Raw genomic sequence first — 22719 nt, forward strand, 5'->3', positions numbered from 1 at the left:
ATGAAGTTACATTTACATTGCCTTGTTAATGTAAACCTACTTGTGACAATAAAGATTTTTTTTAAAAGCAATCTCCATTTTGAATTGATGACTTCATTTTTATACTGCTAGAATGCAAGCTTTGCGGTTAACAAAATATCATTGATTTTCCATACAAATATTACTCCAAATGGGAAGAGCGCTCTGTTAATTTAGGGAACGGTGTACAAAACTGGAAAAAAACTTCTATTATTTTCATAGAAATACAGTGCAGAAGGAGACCATTCGGCCCATCGAGTCTGCCCCGGCCCCTTGGAAAGAGCTCCCTATTTAAGCCCACGCTTTAATCGTTCAAGTGCTAAGGGACCAGGAGGCCGATGAACACGAATTCATCAAACCTCAGTGCCAATCCTGAGCAAAAGTCAGAAATGGAAAATAAAATCACAAAAGGAGTACGGGCAAGAAGCATTTGTGAAGAAACAGAAGTCAATCAGCACATTTCAGTCTTAACACCATCCCTCACAAATGATCTTTTTCTCCACAGTTACTGCTTAACTGAAGAATTTTTAGCTGTCACTTTTTGGTTTCAAACTGCCAGCACCTGAAATATTTTGCTTTTCATCACACTTTAGTACATTTTCCTGGAATCAGGTAGTCTCAGACTGACTCCTGGGCAACCTGTTAAAATGTTTGATTGCTCTTCAGTAAATTCACAGGAGTTCTGAAGGGTGGACCCCTTCCACTCATGTAACTGAGTGAAGCTACCTAAAATGGACTAGTTTGAAACCTGAGAATTTCTATTGGACATCAAATGTGCCGAGTCATTGGAAGAAGCCCTTCACGGCATTGAACTGAAATTATTTCCAAAGTTTCAGTCCTTTATTTTATTAATTTATTTTTTCAATTATGGGCCAATCAATCTACCCTGCACATCTTTGGCTTGTGGGGGTGAGACCCACGCAGACACAGGGAGAGAGTGTTCAAACTCCACACGGACAGTGACCCGGGTCCTCGGTGCCGTGAGGCAGCAGTGCTAATCACTGCGCCACCCTACCGTCCCTAGTCCTTTATTTTATTTATGAGATGAAAATCTAATTTCTTTATTTTTAAAATGCATGTTTCCTATATTCCTGATTTTTATTATATTTTACCTACAAAAGCTATTATTGAAGAAATGTAACCAATTTCAAAACTCATTTATTCAAGTAAAAAAAGAGTATCCATCACAAGAGTAAAAAGGCAAAAAGAATTGCGAAATACAAGGAAACAACATTATTTTAGGTTGCCATAAGAAAATCGGAATGCAACAACTAACTGGATGAAAACAGAAAATGCTGGAAAAACTCATGAATGTGGGAAGTTTGATCAATAGGTTTGCAGATGACACAAAAATTGGTGGTATGGTAAGTAGCGAGGAGGAAAGTGTTAGATTACAGAACAATATAGATGGCTGGTCAGACGGGAAGAACAGTGGCAAATGGAATTTATCCCTGAAAAGTGTGTTGTGAAGCATTTTGTGAGGACGAACAAGGCAAGGGAATATATAATGAACAGTAGGACGCAATGAAGTACAGAGGATCAGAGGGACCTTGGGTGCATGTCCAAAGATCCCTGAAGGCACCAGGACAGGTAGATGCACTGGCTAATGCACAAGGGGATACAATAGAGCCATGTAAAATAATTTTAAGGCAACAGCTAGAATCCTGTGTGCAGTTCTGTTCGCCACATTATAGGATGTGATTGCACTAGAAAGGGTGCAGGAGATTCACCCGACTTCCACCTCACCTGCCTAGGCAGGCATGAAGGTGACCTCGCCTCCCCTCCCAACCCTCCACAGTGCCAATGGTGCATTGCACTCGGCACCCTGGCAGCGACACCCTGACTTGGTGCATTGGACGCTGTGGGGCAAGGAGGAGGCAAGTCCAGTGCCCATGTGTCCCTCTGCCACTGCCAGGCTTGCAGAGGGCGGGTTCCCCCAAGGGTTCTGGAAGTTGGGTGGGCTCAGGCAAAGGGTTCAACCCTGAAAGATCACCTTGATGCTTGCCGTGGGGAAGGTGTTAGAATCAATCATTAAGGAGGTTATAGCTCAGCACTTAGTCAAGGAAATCAGGCAGAGTCTCAAAGTGAACTCGATGTTTGACCAATTTCTAGGAGTTCTTGGTCAAGAAAACGATGCAGCCTCACCACCATCGCCCTCGGCGGTTCCCCCATTTGCAGCCTCCTCCTCAGCAACCTGAGCGCTCAATCCACATTGAGAGGACAGTCAAAGGCCCCACCCTCATCAGCTTCTCCAACATGTTCGCCATGTACTTGGTGGCTTATGCTCCTTCAATACCCTCAGGCATCCCAACGATCCAGAGATTTTGCCCTTGGAGTAGTTTTCAAGATCCTCCAAAATTTCCTTCAGCCTTTTTTGGCTGCTCATCACTATCCCAATCTCCACCTCCAGCGAGATCAATCAATCCTCATGCTCCCCCGACATCTCCTCCATCTTTTAGATTGCCAGGCCTCATGTCTCCTGCTCTGCTCCACACGCTCAATTGCCGCCTTAAGCGGCTCCACCACCTTAGTCATGTCCTCTGAGACCTCCTCCCTTTGCTGCTGGAACTTGCTGTTGAGAAATTCCACCAGTTGCTGCGTAGACCACTGGGCGGGCAGTACTGCTCCCCTACTCTCTGTCATCTTCCCCTGTGTTGCACCTCTGTTATTCTCTCAGTCAAGCTGCTGCCTCTTGCTCGCTGCACTCCTCATCAGATAAGCCATAAAACAGTCCCACCAGAATATTGCATTCTCTCAATACCCATGTATCTTTTGCCACCAAATACCACTCAAATCGGGTGGGGAAGTACAAAAAAAATCTGCCGCGAGCGGGAGCCACCAAATGTGCGACCACACACTCCATGGCCACCACCGGATGTCCAAGGAGTTCTTTGAAGGGGTAACATACATGTGGATAAAGGGGAGCCTGAACTTTGCTTTAGACGTGCTGAACTTGGATTTTCAGAAGGTATTTCATCAGTTGTGGAAAATAAAAGCCCATGGTATCAGGGGGTAAAATATTAGCATGGATAAAAGTTGAATTATCTGATTGGTAGAAAGCAAAGTATAGGAACAGAGGAATTAAGAGAAGTAGGTAATTCAGCTCTTCGAGCCTGCTCCACCATTCAATCAGATCATGGCTGATCTCTTCCTGGTCTCAAATCCACCTCACTGACTGTTCCCCATATCACTTAAACCTATTTTTTTTAAAATCAGAAATATATCTATATCCTTCTTGAAAATATTTAATGATTCAGACTACACTCACTATGGGGCAGCGAGTCCCAAATTCACCACCTTCTATGAGGAGTAATTTCTCCTCATCTCAGTTTTAAATCTACCGCCTCTCAACCTATATCTGTGACCTCTCGTTCTAGATCGCTCCATAAGGGGGAACATTTGGTCTACTTTACTTTATCAATCCCCATTAATATTTTATATATCTTGATCAGATCTCCTCTCATTCTTCTAAACTCCAGCAAGTGTACGCCCAAACTGTCCAAACTCTCCTCATACTTCAACCCTTTCATCCCCGGTATCAATCTGGTGAACCTCCTCTGAACTGCCTCCATATCCTTCCTCAAATAAGGAGACTAAAACTGGACACAATGCTCCAGATGTGGTCTCACCAACACCCTATACAATTGCAACAATACTTCTCTACTTGTATACTCCGGTTCTTTTGCAATAAACGCTCACATTATATTTGTAATTATTACATGCTGTACCTACATACCGAGTTTCTACAATTCATGAACAAAGACACCCAGATCCCTCTGCCCAGATGCATTTTGAATCCGCTTTCTATTCAGATAACAATATGCTTTTCTATATTTTCAGCAAAAATGGATAACCTCATACTTATCTACATTGAACTCTGTCTGCCAAAATTTGGCCATTCTACTGGCCTCTCCATATCCGATTGGAAATTTTATATCTCTTCACTGCCTGCTTTCCTACCAATTTGAGTATCATCTGCAAATTTTGCTGTTACACTCTGCCCTGCTTGCAGGTCATTTATATAAATTGTAAACATTTAAGGTCCGACGACTGACCCCTGTGGCACCCTACTAGTTATAGTTCGCCAGCATAGGAGGACCCATTTATCCCGACACACTACTTTCGTTCAGACAATCTTCAATCCAATCTCGTATTCTACCCCCAATTCCCTGCGGTCTGATCTTCTGGATCAGTCTTTTATACAACACCTTGTCAAACGCTTTCTGGAAGTCTAGTTATACCACATCCACAGGTTCCCCATTATCCACCTTGCTGGTTAATTCCTTAAAGAACTCAAGCAAGTTTGTCAACCATGACTTCTCCTTCATAAAACCATGCTGACATTAGTGGATTGAGCTTTATCTTTCCAAATGTTCAGTCATCTCCTCCTAATGATGGATTCCAGCAACTTCCCCACCACAGAAGTCAAGCTAACCTTATAATTGCATATAATTGTTTCCTGATTAACAAGATGTAACGAGTGGAGCCCCCTGCAGGGGTCAATGCTGTGGCCTCAACCTTTTGCAATTTATATCAATTACTTAGGCGAGGGGAGCAAAGGCTTGGCAGCCACATTGGCAGCTGACACAATGATAGATAGGATGGATAGAGATCAACAGAGTAGATAAAGATCTGGCAGATGTAATGCGGGAAAATGTGAAGTTTTTAAACTTTGGCAGCAAGACAAAAAGTGGAGTATTATTTAAACAGAGAATGACAGCAGAATTTCATGATGCAGAAGGATCTAGGTGTTCTGGTGCGCGAGTCACAAAAGGTTATTATGCAGGTACAGCAAGTAATGAAATGCTGTCCTTTATTATGAGAGTAATTGAATGACAAAAGTAAGGATGTCGTGCTTCAGTTACACAGTACATTGGTGAGACCACATCTCAAATACAAGTGCAGTTTTGGTCTCCTTAGTTAAGGAAGGATTTAAATGCATTTGAGGTGGTTCACTAGATTCATATTGAGAACGAGCAGTCTGTCTTATGGGGAAATGTTGGACAGACTGGGCTTGCTTCCACTGAAGTTTTACAAGAGTGAGGGGTCACTTGATTGAAGTATGTAAGATCCAGAACAGTCTTGACAAGGTGAATGGGGAAAGGATGTTTCCTCTTCTGGGCGAGTACTGAACTAGGGGCATGGTTTCAAAAAAAGAAAAAAACCAGGAGTCACCCTTTTAGGACCGGGATGAATATTTCTACGGTGGATGTAGATTGATTCTTGTTAGACAAGGGAATCACAGGTAATTGGGATAATGGAATATGGAAATCAAAACACAAATAGATCAGTCATGATCGCTTTGAACAGCAGAGCAGGCGAGGGACCAAATGTTCTACTTCTGCTCCTTTTTTGTATGTTTATATTCCAACCTTACCGCAGTCAGCCCTTCATTGTTGCAGATGTTCACATCAGCACTATACTCCAACAGTTTTCCCATGCACTTTTTCTGCCTACAAAGAAAACGTATTCCTTAACAACATTATTTATCATGCATATCCACCGATAAAAAAAAGCACACTCAACACTTGGCACATGGGGTCAGCTTTCACATCTACAATAACACAAAGCTTTGACTCTCCCCCATCCTCCATCAATCCAAGAACCATTATCATGGTCTCCATCTGTCTGTCTATTCTGAACAAATCAAAAGATTTATCTCAGTGTCAGCAAATCCAATCATACGATCTGGAACTTCTGTTCGCACCTATGAGCAACTAATTTCAAATCCATCAAACCAGCCCACTGCCAGCTCAGGTGGTCTCAAGGTGCAGACCCTGTGCATTATTTTGTCATCTGCTTCCTTCACACTGCTTCCAAAACCACTTTCCTCCCCAATGCAAAACCATTTGCCTCTATGTATTCTTCAGGATGTAGATCTTAATCCATGCCCATCAACTTGGAACTGACTTTCTCAAATAATCCATTCTGGTTCCATTCTTTACAAATTACAACTCATTCAGAAAGCTGAAGTTAATGCCTTTACCCACCTCTACACTAATCATGCTATCCTTGTCAAGTCCCTCTGGTTCCACTAAATTAATTCTACGATGTCATCTTGCTTTCAGACTCTTTCCCCAACCTTATTAGTGATGTAGTTGTACATATCCCCTATTTCACCATTACTGGTTTATTCCTCACCTCCACTGATGATTTTGCATCAGTCCTATGGACCACTCAATATCCAACTTTCTGCCCACAAAAGCACTCTACACTGCTTTCTGTTGACTGTGCTTGACTTTTGTTGTTCTCCCTCTTTCCTCCTGTTCATTATTCACTTTTTTTTACTATTTTAGTGTCATTCCACATATTAAATTATTAAACAATTTGCTACTCCACCAAAATAACCATTTCAACACTAACTGTATATCTCTGGGCTGCATCAGTATCAGCTTTTTCATAAAAGACACTCGATACCATGCCATGTGTGCTGGATTAAACCTGCCTAAACAGCCAGATTGGAGTGTTTAAATTCCAAATTTTAGGACTATATTAGAATTCAAATTTCAGCATTTGTAAACATTGCAAATACACCAGTAAAAGCTCCAGTCTAAGCATTCACGACAAATTCTAAGCAATAAGCAATTTAAGATTAAGCTTACATACTAAAATTATATTTGATTAAGTAATAGCACAAAAATATTTGAAAAAAAAGTGTCCAAGTTAAAGGTCAAGTATTCTTTTGATTTCAAAAATCCGTGACAAAACCTGCTCCATAACAATTCTATCTTGATCTGTTTTAACTAAATATAACCACATGCTTGAGTATTATAAGACTACCTGGAAGTTGCACTCAAGGATTGAGGATAGCTTAGCAAACTCACCCATTCCTAGCTGCTAAGTGAAGGGGTGTACACCCAGAAATATCCTGATAGTTTGGATTTGCTCCTTTCTTCAGTAGTAGAATAAGGCATTCAACAGAGCCACAACTATACCAGACAAAGAAAACAAATCAGTAGGCATTAGAAACAGAAAAGTCGTCGTATTGGATTTCAATATTGCTCTCTCTCCGCAGATGCTGCCAGACACAAGTACTCCAATACTTCATTTCAGATTTCCAGTGCACTATTTTACTTTTATTAAATCAGTTTGAAACCTTGGCCTTTATTTGCATTTTTATCATTTTGCAATAATTAAAATATTTTAGACAACATTCAAATTCCCTCAAATTAATTTCAATTAAACCTGGAGAGCTTGGAATGCTTCTCCTTTTAACCAACCAGCAGCTAAAGCTTGGCATTAATAAACCTTTACGCGTGACTAACTAGACTCAGAGATCATCCAAACCTGCTCAATTTAAATTCTTAAACTAGTCATAGAATCACAGAATGTAGTGTAGAAGGAGGCCATTCAGCCCATCTAATCTGCACCAGCCCTTGGAAAGAGCACCATGCTCAAGCCCATGCCTCCACCCTGTCCCCGTAACCCAGCAACCCCACCTAACCTTTGGGACACTGAGGGGCAATTTAGCAGGCCAATCCATCTAACCTGCACATCTTTGGACTGTGGGAGGAAACCGGAGCACCCGGAGGAAACCCACACAGACACGGGGAGAACGTGCAGACTCTGCACAGAGAGTGACCCAAGCCGGGAATCGAACTTGGCACCCTGGAACTGTGAAGCAACTGTGCTAACCACTGTGCTGCCGTGCTTCCCTCCACTGTGCAACCGTGCTGCGGAAAGAATTATTCACTCCAGGAGTGATTACTTCAAGAAATAGGGCTTGGTTATTTTTAGAGCAAAACTTTATTATGGCTACAATATTAAACTTTGTCAACTTCACACCTGAAACGAATAGCTTTCAATTTATACCTTAAACACTACTAATCAATTTCCCATTAAACGATAACAAAAGAAACATACAGCTCTCAATCTATCTTATTGTGGGAGAATTGTGGACTCAGCATCGGGCTGATCAGAATTCAACTCCGCTCTCCAAACTTTCTCCACCAACTGCTCCTTTCCACAGCTTCTCAAAATGTCTCACTGCCTTCCTTGGCTCTACCCAGCAATGACCTCATCTCCCCAAGCTGAAAAATAAATTATCTCGGAGGCTGCAAAGCAAATTAACTCCATAGGGACTTCCCCAGTCAATCCACAATCCATTAGACTAGACTGAAAAACACATTACTTTGTCAATTTCACCTTCTGGCTGCTGAAAACCACCATGCTCTGCAAAACAGAATTTTTTTTTAAAAGCACAACCACAGCAGACAAACACACTAATACCAACCTAAATCACCTACAGTTCCCATTCTTGCTGTTAGCTGCTTGAGAAAGAGCACACTTGAATATCAGGTGAGAACAGCTAGCCACTATGTTGTCTTTCAATTGAACAGTCTGTTGTAGCTCGCCATCTTACACAAAGAATGACCACTTGAGCAAGGTAACAGGTTGCAAGGGCTGCATCTCAGCATACTAGCCAAGGGAGAGAAAGGGAAAAACTAGAAAAAAGGTCACCAAATGTTTTTTATTTCAGGACCTAAAAAAATGAAAGAGAAGTTGCTCACGGTAAACTTCGCATTTATATGCTCTCTATCTTTGTTTATGAAATCTATGATGGCCCAAGAAACAACCAGATATTTTGCCAGAAATCATGTGTTAACAGGGTGTGAGGACTCCAATCCTGGTTATTTTTCTTTTGTCCAGGAAACCCAATTGAGAATGGCAGATTCTCAAGAAACCAATGAGATCTATTTACCATGATTAATAATGAGAATTAGATTGAATAAAAATATACAGCATATAATTATATCACAAAAATAACACTTACACCTCTATCTCATATTCAGAGTGGTTTGGAATCTTACTTTGCCGCAATATGCAGTAAGCTTCTCTTGACACGTCCAAAAGCGTAATTGACATCAAACTTGGAATTTGTCAGCAACTCTGAAACAGACCTTGGAAAGGAATATATCACATATTATCTGTCATTTAATGTCTGAAGACACCTGCTCTGCCATTCAATAAGATCATTGCTGATCTGATTTTCACCTTTTCACATTCTGCCCACCCCCAAGCCTACTTGTGACACTAATAAAAATTATGAACTTTCAGCCGCTTGCTTACCAAGAGTCTATCTACCTCTGCCTTAACGATATTCAAGGACTCTGCCTCAACCACCTTTTGAGGAAGTGTTACAACACCCGTGGCAATTTAGCCCCATACGCCCCAGAATCCCAAGTGAATTAACCAATAATTTGTATAAAAACTCTGATACCTTTAGCCCTTGACTGCTCCAATTACTTACAGGCATCAGATTTGCAAGTTAAAGACAATAACTTTATTTATAACAGAAAAAAGTTGAAGTATGCAATAATTATAACAGAATATAGGCCATCTAATCTACTGTCCCCCATTCTTCTGTCCCACCCTCTATCCAAACACACACAAGGCAGCTAGAGCCAGAGAGAAGGAGAGGGGTAAAATAATGAGTGTTCTTGCTTCTGATGTTGATGTTGTTGTAGTAGGCTGTCCTCCCAGGATGCTTAGGGATCAAAGCCACCGATTGCTAATGAGGAACTTCTGGCAGAAACATTTATTCAGCTTCCAGGCTGCAGGATTTCCTCTGGGGGAGTCACTTTTACTACCCTGGGCCTTCACTCAAAGGAACAACCTCAGGCCAGTTTGATTCTTAAGACTCTCAGTCTCCCCACAGTGGTTATCACTGTTGCTTCACATCGCCAGGGTCCCAAGTTCGATTCCCGGCTTGGGTCAACTCTCTGTGTGGAGTCTGTAAATTCTCCCCGTGTCTGCGTGTGTTTCCTCTGGGTGTTCCAGTTTCCTTCCACAAGTCCCGAAAGATGCTTGTTAGGTGAACTGAACATTCTGAATTCTCCCTCAGTGTACCTGAACAGGCGTCAGAGTGCGGTGACTAGGGGATTTTCACAGTAACTTCATTCAGTGTTAACGTAAGCCTACTTGTGACGCTAATAAAGATTATTATTCACCCCAGTTCCAGCCTGTGTTTTAAACTTAATCTGCTTCCAGTCTCACCAGAATGTCCCCCAGCTTTATGAAGGAAAAACAGAGTATCAGAGAAACAGCTTCCACAAAATTTTTGAGATGTCTGCTAACATCTCAGGGAGAGAAACCCTAAGAGTTCCCTCCAGTTCTGCCTTCAGGAATCAAACACTCACAGGCTGGATAGAGGGAAAAAGCTGGCTGGATCGGTTTTCCTGGAGAGAGCTCCAGCAGAGATTTTGCTCCGCTGCTGGATTTTTAAAACTGAAAGCAAGATGAATCCTTCCTGGCTCTGTAGAACATTCCAGAGTGGTCAGCACCAATCAACATCGAGTATCAGCAAAGGCCTGGCAATTTGAGCCAGCTCATTTGCTGCCAGTCAAGTCCATCAAGATGTGTCATCACTGATCTCCCTTCAATCTGCTGATCCAAAATATAAACAGCTCTTTGCAACCTGCCTTGTCTGAGGTCAGAAGTCAATCCTCAGTTTACCAGCACTCAAATTAAAGGTGAATTTCATTTTAAAGGCATAGGTCCCATTAATTGTCCATGTACATAAATTATAATAGCCAAAATAACAAAAAATAAAGGTAAACAAGGGCCAAACAAGGTTTAAACAGGAGGATCCTGACAGAAGAGAATTCTAAAGTTTTCATATTTCTAGCTAGCTTTCTCTCTTACGCTAATTAGTTATTCTTTGCTGCTTTTTATATTCTGTGCAATCTTCCAACCATTTTTATGCAATTATATGCTTTCTCTTTAGATTTGATACTGTCTTTATCTTTTTTAGTTCACTGTGGATGGTGGGTCTGCCACTTGGCATTTTTCCTCTCACTGGAATGTATATATTCTGTGCATTTTGAAATATCCCCTCAAATATATGCCACAGCATCTCTATTGGCCTATCCCTGAACCTAAATTGCTAGTCGAGGTTACATTTCACTTTTAGTCACAATCAAGACTCGTGTTACCTTTTCACTTATTTTAAGAATCTCTTCAGCTTTGACAATTAATAGAACTAAAGTTAATTTACATTACTGACAAAGGCCTGTTTTCTTACTCCAACAAAATCACAAACCCCATAGGAATGTAAGTAGAGTAATGATCCTTGGGAGCGTGCATCTCAAGAGGACTTCAATTTGAATCAAAAGGACAATAAACGGATCTTTAAGAATCACAACTGATTTATATATAATGGGCTGGTTTTGTGGTCAGTGGTGAAACAATGGTGCTCGCCCTGACCTCAAAGAAAGATTTTTTAAATTAGTGAATGGGATGTGGGCATCGCTTGCTCTGCGGCATGGATTTTCCCTTTCCAATGCCAAGTTTAATTTCCAGCGGCACCCAGCGATCCAGCAACAGAGATATCAGTGGGCAAGGTATGCAGATCACATTGAAGTATTTTCAGACAACAAACTAGGACATTCTACAAATATAGAATTAGCTTTTCAGATCTAGTGAGGCATTTGGCAGCAATTGTGAACCTTTAAAAACCCAGTCAGACTTCATCAACAAGATGTTAGTTTTTCAAGGTTTTTACAGCAAGAACTTAAAAGTGGATGTTTGCGTCGATTCACGGATTCTTTACGGGTCGCACTCTGGGTCCGTGTGGAGTTTGCACATTCTCCCCATGTCTGCATGGGTTTCACCCCACAAGCCAAAGATGTGCAGGTTAGGTGGATTGGCCACGCTAAATTGCCCCTTAATTGGGAAAAAAATAATAATTGGGTACTCTAAATGTATTTTTTTTTTTAAGTATCTGATCTTCCAATGTTAATATTATTACACCGCAAGAACAGTTACATTCACTATAAATCCAAATCTTAAACAGAATAAATCTCTAGCGCAGAATGAAACTGAATTACTGTTTCTGGAGGAAAAGGTACAAATCTTATGTGTTTTCTCTGGCTCCTCATAGCATTATGATTTCCTACCAGTAGATTATTGCATGCTCACACACATTTTTCTTTTCATCATGGAAAGTGAGACTATAAACAAAGCTTACCTGTGCTGATCAGCCATTACCATTGGCATCAAAGTATAAACTGCAGTTTCATTATCTGTAAGGAGAGAGAAAAAAAACGATTTGTTAGCATGGCTATGATGATGAATTGAATATCTTGAAGCAGCATGCTAAATGCTCATTTTCATTTTTTTCAAAATGATGAGTTAAATAAGACAGCAACAGGAGGAAACCATTGATTAGAACCATGTAGAATGGTCCCAATTATCTGGAAAACCTAATCAAAGGCACACATTATTCTTTGATTTCCAATATCTTTCCATTAGCACTTCTACAAATTCAAAAGAAAAAAAAACTCAACACAAAAAGACAATCTGCTGGAAATGGGCAATAGGCTAGTACTGGTTTTTTTAAAGAGAAAAGGCAAGTTTGTGTGTGTTTTGGGCAAGCAGTCTTTATCAGATTCACATTCAAAATATCACATCCTGACTTTTCTCTTAACAACGTCAACTGACCTGCTGCTTAATTCCAACATTGTTTCAGAATTCCACAATATGCACTTTTTCATTATTGTTTTCTTTTATTGAAGTTCTGTTGAATATTACAAATAGCCATTTTCTGCAGCAGTTTGTGGGGTTACTGTGTTAATGTTAATCAGCAGGATTCCTTTCATTTTGTCCACTCCATGAAATCGGAATGCCTTTCCAAAATACTGGAGAAATAAACTGGACCAAGGTTCATTGCGGGAAGAGGAGAGAAAAGGAGGCACTGGTCAACTGAAAATAGAAAATGATCTGAATATGTTAATATTTCAAGATATTGACCACCAATCTTCACAGTGCAGCTGAAGAAATATTTATTTCCAACAATACTTAAATATATCTGCTCTACAAACTGCTGCATGAAATGGATGTTTGCAGGGCTTCAGAAATGCATTTGTCAAACAGGGGGTGCAAAAAAAAAAACTAGTGCTGAAATAATTACCATTTCTCCACCCAACATATTCTGACTTTATTACCTGGCCTAAAATATCACAGAACAGCATGCTCCCCTGGCTCTACCTAAGTATTACACGACCAGTATATTGGAACAATCAAAGTTAGTTCACCTGCTGTTCCTCATTCAATATCAATCGTGGCAACAGGCCAATTTAACCAAACTGACTCGATTACGTAGCACAAGTGATTGGGCGGGGTTACGGGGATAGGGTGGAGGTGTGGACTTGGATAGGGTGCTCTTTCCAACGGCCGGTGCAGACTCGATGGACTGAATGGCCCCCTTCTGCACTGTAAATTCTATGATTCTATGATTCATTTCATTCAAGTGCAGCACCACAATTGTCATCAACATTTCTACATTGAGAGCCGTACCATTCCAGTAAGTTCTACTTGCATTTATGTGGAGATTTGTACTAATTTATTCCATGGTTAAACACCTTGAGACACACATTCATTCAGCTCTTAGAAGAATGTTCACTTTGGTAAAGTGCAAGAGGACTGATCACAGAATTGTACACCACAGCAGAGAAAAGTAAATAAAATAAAATTGTTTTTGAGAATATTTGAACATAAATAGGGAGGAGGCCATTCTGCCCAGTGAATCCAGGGCCAACTCTGAAGAGTAATAGTTAGTCCTATTCCCCACTATAACCATGGCTCGAAAAATGTATTGCCCTCTTTATGCCCATTCAATTTCCTTTTGAAATCAATTATACTTTTTGAAGCGTAGTCACTGTTATAATGTGATAGCCAATTTGTTCAAATTCTCACAGACAACAATATGATAATAACCAGATGATCTGTTTTTTGTAATGTTGACTAAGGGGTAAACATTGGCCAGGACGACTGGGATAACTTTCTTGCTCTTCAAAATGTTGAATCTTTTGCATTCAGTTGGTGCCAAGGTTTAATATTTCATCTGAAAGGAGGCACTTCCAAAATGTAGCACTCCCTCAGCAATGTACAGGAGTGTCAGTCAAGACTTCACTCAAGCCCCAGAATGGGACATAAATGCAGAACCTTGTGACTGGTATGGTGAGAGCATCATCAACCTCGCCATAGCTGGCACTTGCAAAGCTTCAGCATAGCTTTTGTACTTAATGCCTCTAATTTAAAAGCCCAAGATCCATTACATTCTTCTACGCTCACAATATGTTCTGCCACCTTTAAGGATCTGTGCACACGGACCTCAAGGACCCACCGGAGTCTTCAGAACTGTTCCATTAAGTCTACATTATCTCTCTATCCCTTCTTCTGAATTGCCATCAGCTCACAATTTTCTACATTCAATTCCACTTGCGACCTACCTACCCATTCTGCTAGCCTATCTACCTTCAGCTGTATTTGATAGCAATTATGAAAAAAAGGCACATTTTCCTGGGGTAAATGTGGATTCAGAACCTAGTAGTAATAGAACGCATAAGTGGATTCAGAACCTAGTAGTAATAGAACACATAAAAATGTGTATCATCTGAACAGTAATTCAAAGTCAACATGATTATGAAAATTATATTCAGCTAAAGAACAAAATATACAGCAGTCTGTGTTTTCTAACACAATTCATGCTAAATTGCCCTTAGTGTCCAAAGATGTTGGGATTACAGGGATAGGATGGTGGAGTGGGCTTGGTAGGGAGGCCTTTAGAGGGTCGGTGGAAGCTCAACTGGCCGAAAGGCCTCTTTCGGCACTGTAGGGATTCTATGAAGAGACAGATGGGGTGGGCCCATTGGGACAAAAATTGTATGGGATATTAAAACAAAAGGATTAAGATGGTGGAAGAAAGGTCACAGTCCAAAGCTGTTTAACTTAATCTTGGGTTGTGAGGGCCTAATCAAAAGACGAGATGCTGCTCCACCAACTTGTGTTGGGTTTCACTGGAACATTGCAGCAGGCCAAGGACAGACATGCCAGCATGGGAGCAAGGTGGTGAGTGACAAGTAGGTTGGGCCATGCTTGCGGGCTGAGCAAAGGTGTTCCGCAAAGTGGTCACCCATTCTGCATTTAGAGGAGACTGAATTGGGAGCAGTGGCTACAGTTGGCCAAATTGAAGGAGGTGCAAGTGAAATGTTGCTTAACTTAGTGCTCTGAATTATGAGCGAGGAGGCAAAAGGGCAGGTGTTGCACCTTCTGTGATTGCAGAGGAAGGTATGGTGGGAAGGGATGGGGAATTGATGGAGGAGTGGTCCAGGGTGTCATGGAGCGGTGAGGGGAATATCTGTTGCATGATGGCCTCATGCTGGAGTTGGCAGAAATGGCGAAGGATGATTCTTTGGATGCAGAGGCTGGTGGGGCAGAAAGTTAGGATGGGTGGGGGGGGGGGGGGGTTCTGGGGAGGAGAAGGTGTGAAGACAGAAGTGAGTGCAGGGCGGTGGGGGTGTTCAGTTAGAGAAACAATGCAGACATGCAAAAATAGACATTTTGAAGGTGGCATCAACAGAGTGGATGCAGCAGAAGCAGAGAAACTGAGGGAATGGGATGGAGAGTCCTTATAGGAACGAGGACGTGAGGGGCTGTAGTTGAGGTAGCTGTAGGAGTCGATGGGCTTGTAATGAATATCAGTGGTAAGTTTATCACCAGAAATGGAGAGACAGAGGACAGGGGAAGTGTTAGATATGGACAATGTGAAGGTGAGACAGGGGTGGAAATTAGAAGCAAAACTGATCATTTTTTTCAAGGTCCAGACGAGAGCATGAAGTGGCATTAATTAATACAATCATTGATGTGACCGGAAAAAATTTGCTGAAGCGGGCCAGATTTGGAATAAGGAATGCTCCACACACCCCACAAAAAAGAAAGCAGAACTGGGGCCGATACAAGTATCCATGGCCACACCTTTTATTTGCAAGATGTGAGTCAGGTTTAAGGAGAAATTCTGCCTCTTGTTCTTACGTTTGCTACATCTCTCCCAGCTACAGTATAACATCTTTTAGTTCAAATGAAGAAAGAGTCAAATGGACTCGAAACATTAACACGGTTTTCTCGCTCAACAGATGCTTCCAGACCTGGGTTTTCCCAGTATTCTCATCTTTTGTCCTTAATTTCATTGCTGCTCCTGCAGAAAATGCAGACGGATAATAGCAAATATTTTGATTTACAAAAAAAAAAAAGCCTTGATTTGATATATCAATCGCTCAAAACAGAATGATAGAATATTTTCAAGTGGTTAACTAGATGATGGACACAGCTCCATCTTGAATTGTATGCGTATTTGACAACATGGACAAACAGATGTCTGTATTTAACTCAGCCAGGCAATGTGAAACATGCTATATTAGAGGCTGTCCTTTTTTTTTGTCAAAAGAGATGCTAATGAAACAAGGCTAGTCTGTCGGTTTACTGTAACAAAGCAGTTGTTACGGACCGGTTTGCTCAATGGGGCATGGTACACTTAAGAACAGGCCAGTGACCATCCAAATGCAGCTGCTTTGATGATTAAGCAATAATATTCTCACTGCTTCAAGGCCTACAGATAGCAAGCATCTGGTGCAAGATATTTTACAAACCACTTCCGACTGTGTGCATGGTGCATTAAATTTCTGTAAATCTCTTGGATAATTTTGTTAATTGAGCAGCTGTAGCCACCCGAGTTGGCCAAGTCCCGATTTAAAATGCTGAACAGCAAAGGCTGAAGGGAAATTCAGCCAACACAGGCAGAAACCAGCAGGTGCAAGTTTGCGGTGTATTTAACTCTGCAAAGGCCCAGGCAGCATCGATACTAGCAGCCATCTGCATAATAATGTAGCAACCATCTACATACTAATAAGCAATCCCCGGGAACAATAGCAACATTTGGGACAAAAAAAACTAAGCCAGACTCCCCGGCGCCAGCAGGAGCCAACACAAAAGAGGTTAACGGACACCTCAAGACCGCCCATCGATCAGGGAACCGCTCCAGTATTGGAGAAATCGAACCAAGCGATTGAAACAAAGTCCAATCACCTAGAACCAGGTACAGGGTCCGCCCTGAAAGGCGGGAAGCCCCTGGGGGCTATAAAGTTAAGCCCCCAAGTTCAAATCGTTCTTCTTGACCGGGTCACCCAGCAACGCGAACCAACATTGACCGTGACCGGTTCAACTGCCGCCGAGAGATCTTAAGTCTTAAGTCAACGCTCGCTACGAGATAGACGCTCCTAGCTATCAATCCGTACCAACTTCAAATCCCGCAGACTCAGAACCCGAACAAAAGGCCATTTGTTCCCCTGACCTGGTGGGCCAGTCTGAAGTTAAGTACAGACCTGTTCGTCGTAGAAGTAGCTTAGACGTAGAATTTGTGCATGAGTAGCAATTACTGTGTATAATAAATGTGCTTTGATTTAAACCTTACTAATCGATGCATTGAGTTATTGGTCATTACCTGAATCTCGTGGCGGTATCATAAAGATACCTGGCGACTCGAGAGCAAAGGTTATAAAACAGAGCCAAGTGAACCAACCAAAAGTTAGCAACATATTACTGGCGACATCTGACGGGACCCGAACTAGAAGTGGCTTAACCACTCCGGGAGAACCCAACAATTTGAATTAGAGATCCAATTGGGAACATAAAACCACAAGTGTTCAAGCAGTTCTGACCAATCCTCATAATTCAGATGTGTGTGTATGCATGCGTAACTAACGGGTCTATAAGGTAAACTGATAGATTTTTTGTTGCGACAAAACTGTCGGGAGTTTGTACTTCGGAAATTAGTGAAAGCCGTACCCGTATTTACAGCACAGCCTTAGCTCCCCTGTTCCAAATTTAAAAGAAGCATTCGGACAAGAAAGATGGCAATGCAGGCAATGCAACGCCTCATGAACCCAGAGGAATTTGCGGTCGCAGCGACCAGCAGCAGTAGAGTAGGACAATGTCCCGTATGGGAGGAAGAAATCAGGAAGTACCTCAAAGGGAAAGGATGGCCCCTTTGGAGCGAATTCTGTAACAACGAGGAAACAGGTCCCGGGAGTATAGGACATACTTGGTGGGAGAACCTGAGCAAGATCCACAAGAAGAGCTTAGGGAAGGCTCGCAAGCCGATGGCAATCGTGTCCTGCTTGGCACAGTTGCGAGGCACAGAGGAGGTCGTTAGGACGCTCCGGAAAGAGGTAGAAGGCATACATCGAATGAGCAAGGTCGATGTAAGTGAGGTAGAAAGAGAGAACTTAGAGTTGAGGAGGAAGTTGGCAGCAAAAGACGGAGAGGTGGATGATGCCAAGTGGGCCCACCAGTCTTGTCTGGCGCACTTAAGCAGCTTCCGGTCCCAGTATGAAAAGGCCTATCAGGACATGCAACGTGCAGTCCTGGTACGAGAAGAAACCGAGAAGCAGGTAGAAGCATTGCAGAGGCAGTGTAGTGACCTGAAGGCAGCGTTAAGAGCACTCCATGCTGCCACCACGGAGCAAAGACAAAGCTCACTAGACCACGCAAAGTGCCGGAAACAGATTGCAGAACTGCAATCTCTCCTTTCAGTCCAAAAAGGATTCCAGGAAACCTTCGGAGCAAAGTTAGATGAGGAAGACGGCCCTGATTGGGAAGAGTTAAATGAGACAGCGCAGAGATATGTTCAGGGAACATGTGCGCTGGGAAAGCCACAGAAGCGGAAAGCGCCCCAACCCCCCACAGAGCAGATAGTTCAGGCTCCAATGAACCCAGTAACCACCCACCGCTTAGCCACATCGGACGACATGGAATTTTTGTACACCACCCCCTTAACAGTGACCCAATTACGGGACGCGTGCGAGAAAATCACACCTCCCCACCTCCGAACCCCACCATTTCTTTGCCAGGGTAAAGCAGCAGGCGACCATGTACGGCCTGGATGAGCGAGAGCATGTAAAGCTCACAGTTTTAAGTTTAGACCCTTCGGTCGTAGCAGCCCTTCCCGACCCACAGAATGTAGGAGGAGGCACCCTTGCAGAAATGTATACCGCGATCCTGGATGCAATCGGGTATAACCGGGGTGACCCCGTAGATGGCCTCAATAAATGCAGGCAAAAGAAAACCGAGCACCCCACAGTGTTTGCTGGACGCAGCAGTTTTTGGAGACTTAGACCGCACCCATTTGTCCCCAGACAACATGGCCAAATGGACCCGCACCCTTCTCTCCCATGCCACAGAAACAGGACAAAAAGCTTGTGCGAATTATGATCCCTCAGAGGAGGCTCGTAACGAGAAATGGGTCGTAAAAAGATTGTCCCGCGCTTGGGAGCAGTCTGTACAGAACAAACCCACAGTTAGAAATCCCGAAGAAAAGCAGGCAGAAGCAGACATACAAGCAGTAAAATCACACCAGAACCCCGCATAGGTAAATGAAGGAAAGAACAGCCCCCCACAAAAGTCACAGGAGTGTTACAACTGTGGACAGTTGGGACACTTTGCAAGAGAGTGCAATGCCCCACAAAAGCCACAGAGAGCCCAGCAGACGGGCACTCTGAGTAAGAAAAAGACAGGGCCCATTCATAGTGTTATCGCCCGTTCAGATCAGACGGACCTGACCAGAACAGACTGACGGTGTTCAGGCTCCCCCAGTTGGGTCTGCGGCACCATTTGGAATAGGTCCAGACGACCGGTAGTTGCAGCAAGAATTCGGGTACAGCCCATCGAATTTCTATGGGACGCAGGAGGGTCCCGCACCACAATAAATTCCTCCACCATGTTCCAGAAAGACACGTGGCCCACTACAGCCACCATCACCCTCAGCGGCTTTACAGGCCACTCACAGCAGGGACACATCACAGCCCCTGTACCCATTCAAATCGGCACCATCACCACCAAGCACCCCGTAGTTTTAGTTGACCTGCCCCACACAGCAGAACACATTCTGGGAATAGACTTCATGAATTCCCACAATCTATCATTTGATCCAGTCAACCAGTGTGTCTGGAAAATGGCGAAGTCTGCAAGAGCCCCCGCAACGCTCAACATAGGAGAATACGCCAACAAAATCCGCGCAGTAGGCGAATTCTGGTTTAACCCGACCACGCTTAGCACGGACAAGCAGGTTAGGGCAGTTTTACAGAAAAACAGGACAGCCTTCGCGACCCACAAACACAACTGTGGCCGGATGGCTGGTTCAGTACAAATCACAGGACCTGACCCTAGACCCCAAAAGCAATATGGATTTCCTCAAGAGGCAGAGGGAGAAATCGCAAAAGTAATCGAAAGCTTATTAGAGCATGGTGTACTTAGATCAGTAGCCTCCACTAATAATGCCCCGATTTGGCCAGTGAGAAAGCCCAATGGATCATGGCGACTGACCATCGATTACCGGGAACTCAACAAAGTCACCCCCGCAGCAGCCCCCTCAGTAGCCACAAGTCCCGAGACCATGCTCAAGCAGGGACTCAATTCCCGATTCTTTACGGTTTTGGATGTCAGTAATGGATTCTGGTCCATTCCATTGGCAAAGGCGTGCCAGTACAAATTTGCCTTCACCTTTAAAAACCAACAGTACACGTGGACATGCCTGCCACAAGGATTCCACAACTCCCCCTCCATTTTCCACCGACAGCTGGCAAATGGTTTAGCCAAATTTTCTCGCCCCGAATGTCTGGTCCAGTACGTAGATGACCTACTACTGCAGACAGACACCAAGGAAGAGCACATCGAGCTTCTGTCCGAACTCCTGGAACTCCTACAAGCAATTGGTTGTAAAGTCAACCCCAAAAAGGCCCAGATTTTGGAAGAAAAGGTGATATATTTGGGTACAATTATCACACATGGTAAACCCGAGATCGAGCATAAAAGGATTGATTCGATTGCTAAATTGCCCCTTCCCCAGAATGTTTCAGCCCTGCGGTTGTTTTTAGGACTGGTTGGCTACTGCCGAAACCACATTGACGGTTTCACCAGCAAGGCAACATCCCTCTCAGACCTCCTAAAGAAAGGAGCCCCCCTGGGAATGGCTTCCGCAGCATACGGATGCTGTGGATGCGTTGAAGCAAGCACTCATAGCAGCCCCCGCACTACAAGTTCCAGACCCGCTTTCCCCCTAGGCGATAGAGGTAGCAAGCACAGACCGCACCCTTTCGGCCCTGCTCCTTCAGGAACACCCCACAGTGTTTGCTGGACGCAGCAGTTTTTTGAGACTTAGACCACGCCCATTTGTCCCCAGACAACAAGGCCAACTGGACCCGCACCCTTATCGCCCATGCCACAGAAACAGGACAAAAAGCTTGTGCGAATTATGATCCCTCAGAGGAGGCTCATAAAGAGAAATGGGTCGTAAAAAGATTGTCCCGCGCTCCAGAGTTTTAGATCGGGGCAGCACGGTAGCCTTGTGGATAGCACAATTGCTTCACAGCTCCAGGGTCCCAGGTTCGATTCTGGCTTGGGTCACTGTCTGTGCAGAGTTTGCACATCCTCCCAGTGTGTGCGTGGGTTTCCTCCGGGTGCTCCGGTTTCCTCCCACAGTCCAAAGATGTGCAGGTTAAGTAGATTCGCCATGATAAATTGCCCTTAGTGTCGGGTGGGGTTACTGGGTTGTGGGGATGGGGTGGCGGTGTTGACCTTGGGTGGGGTGCTCTTTCCATGAGCCGGTGCGGACTCGATGGGCCGAATGGCCTCCTTCTGTACTGTAAATTCTATGACTATGCTGTGGAGCAGGGATTTTCAGCCTGAAAAAGGCACCTGCTTGTAGTATTCTGGGCAGTACAGTATTTTTCGTACATTACCGGACTGAACCCCATCACAATCCTCACAGAACACACCCCCACCCAACTTTTACTGGACGTCCAACTCAAGGACGGTACAGTTAGTCAGAGAAGAGCAGCCAGATGGACCCTTCTTTTGCAAGGACGGGACATCACGGTTAAAAGGACAAAGACCCACACTTTTTTAGTCGATAACCTACAGTACCCCGGAACCCCCCATGAATGTGAAATCATCTCTCCACACCACAACACAGGCCCCTTTATTGCTAAAACACCCCCCAGAAAGATAGGCAGTTCAACCCAGAGCCCCAAGCACACAGACACGTGCGAACCCATAAAGATATATGTGGATGGATCTTCCACAATATTAGAAGGGAAGCGCATAACCGGATGCGGTATTTATGTCGAGGACACGCAGGGACGCGCCCTGGAAGAAATAGCAATAAAACTTCCAGGACACTTAGGCGCGCAGGCGGCAGAACTTGAGGCCATCGCATACATAGTGGATCACCCAGATTCCTTCCCCAGCCCAGCAGACATATACTCGGCCAGCCTCTATGTCTGCAACAGCCTTACAGAATTCATACCCCTGTGGAAAGCAAGAGGATTTGTTTCCTCAGACGGAAGACCCCTCCCTTCAGCCCCATTGCTCCATCACATCTTAGAGAGAGCACAGAACAGGACCTTTGGTATAGTCAAAGTTCGCTCCTCCCCCCCGGAAATGTAAAGGCCGACGCACTGGCTAAAGCAGGTTCCAGGCACGGATATTTTTGGGCACCCCCCCGAAAGCGCACCAGTGATTGCAGTTCAGGTCTCGCAGACTAATATCGAGGATTTAGTGCAGGCCCAGCAGGACAGCAATCTCAGGGAGATTTTAAAAGGAAGCTATCCAGCATCCTATGATAGATTTAAGAATGCACTGACCACACAGGACGGTGTGGTGTTAAACGACACCCTTTATGTGGTTCCTGAACAGGACAGGAATCAACTGATTTGTTTATTCCATGACATTCAGGGAATTGATCCCGCCTCAGGCAGCTCTGCTGGTGGCCGAGGTTAAAAGACGTGTAAATCACTACATTGAGAATTGTCTTATCTGCGCCCAGAATAATCTGGACAGATACGCAAAAAAAGCTCAACTCAGTCACAC

At 43.6% G+C, this 22719-nt stretch overlaps 1 protein-coding gene across 3 annotated transcripts in view; it reads right to left on the reverse strand.

Annotated features, from left to right (window-relative positions):
• hace1 (HECT domain and ankyrin repeat containing E3 ubiquitin protein ligase 1) overlaps window positions 1-22719 on the reverse strand; it is a 119562-nt gene that overhangs the window by 91370 nt on the left and 5473 nt on the right. For 2 of the 3 annotated variants that reach the window (XM_072499858.1, XM_072499856.1), the window contains exons 2-5: window positions 11987-12041; window positions 8829-8918; window positions 6843-6947; window positions 5396-5471 (exon numbers count right to left, since the gene is read on the reverse strand). In XM_072499858.1, coding sequence (XP_072355959.1) covers window positions 5396-5471; window positions 6843-6947; window positions 8829-8918; window positions 11987-12041 — 326 coding nt within the window. Of the gene's footprint in view, window positions 1-5395; window positions 5472-6842; window positions 6948-8791; window positions 8919-11986; window positions 12042-22719 lie in introns of all 3 variants that reach the window. The other variant, XM_072499857.1, reaches the window with a different exon arrangement.

The sequence above is a fragment of the Scyliorhinus torazame genome, chromosome 4 (assembly GCF_047496885.1).
Source record: "Scyliorhinus torazame isolate Kashiwa2021f chromosome 4, sScyTor2.1, whole genome shotgun sequence".
Classification (NCBI taxonomy): Eukaryota; Metazoa; Chordata; class Chondrichthyes; order Carcharhiniformes; family Scyliorhinidae; genus Scyliorhinus; species Scyliorhinus torazame.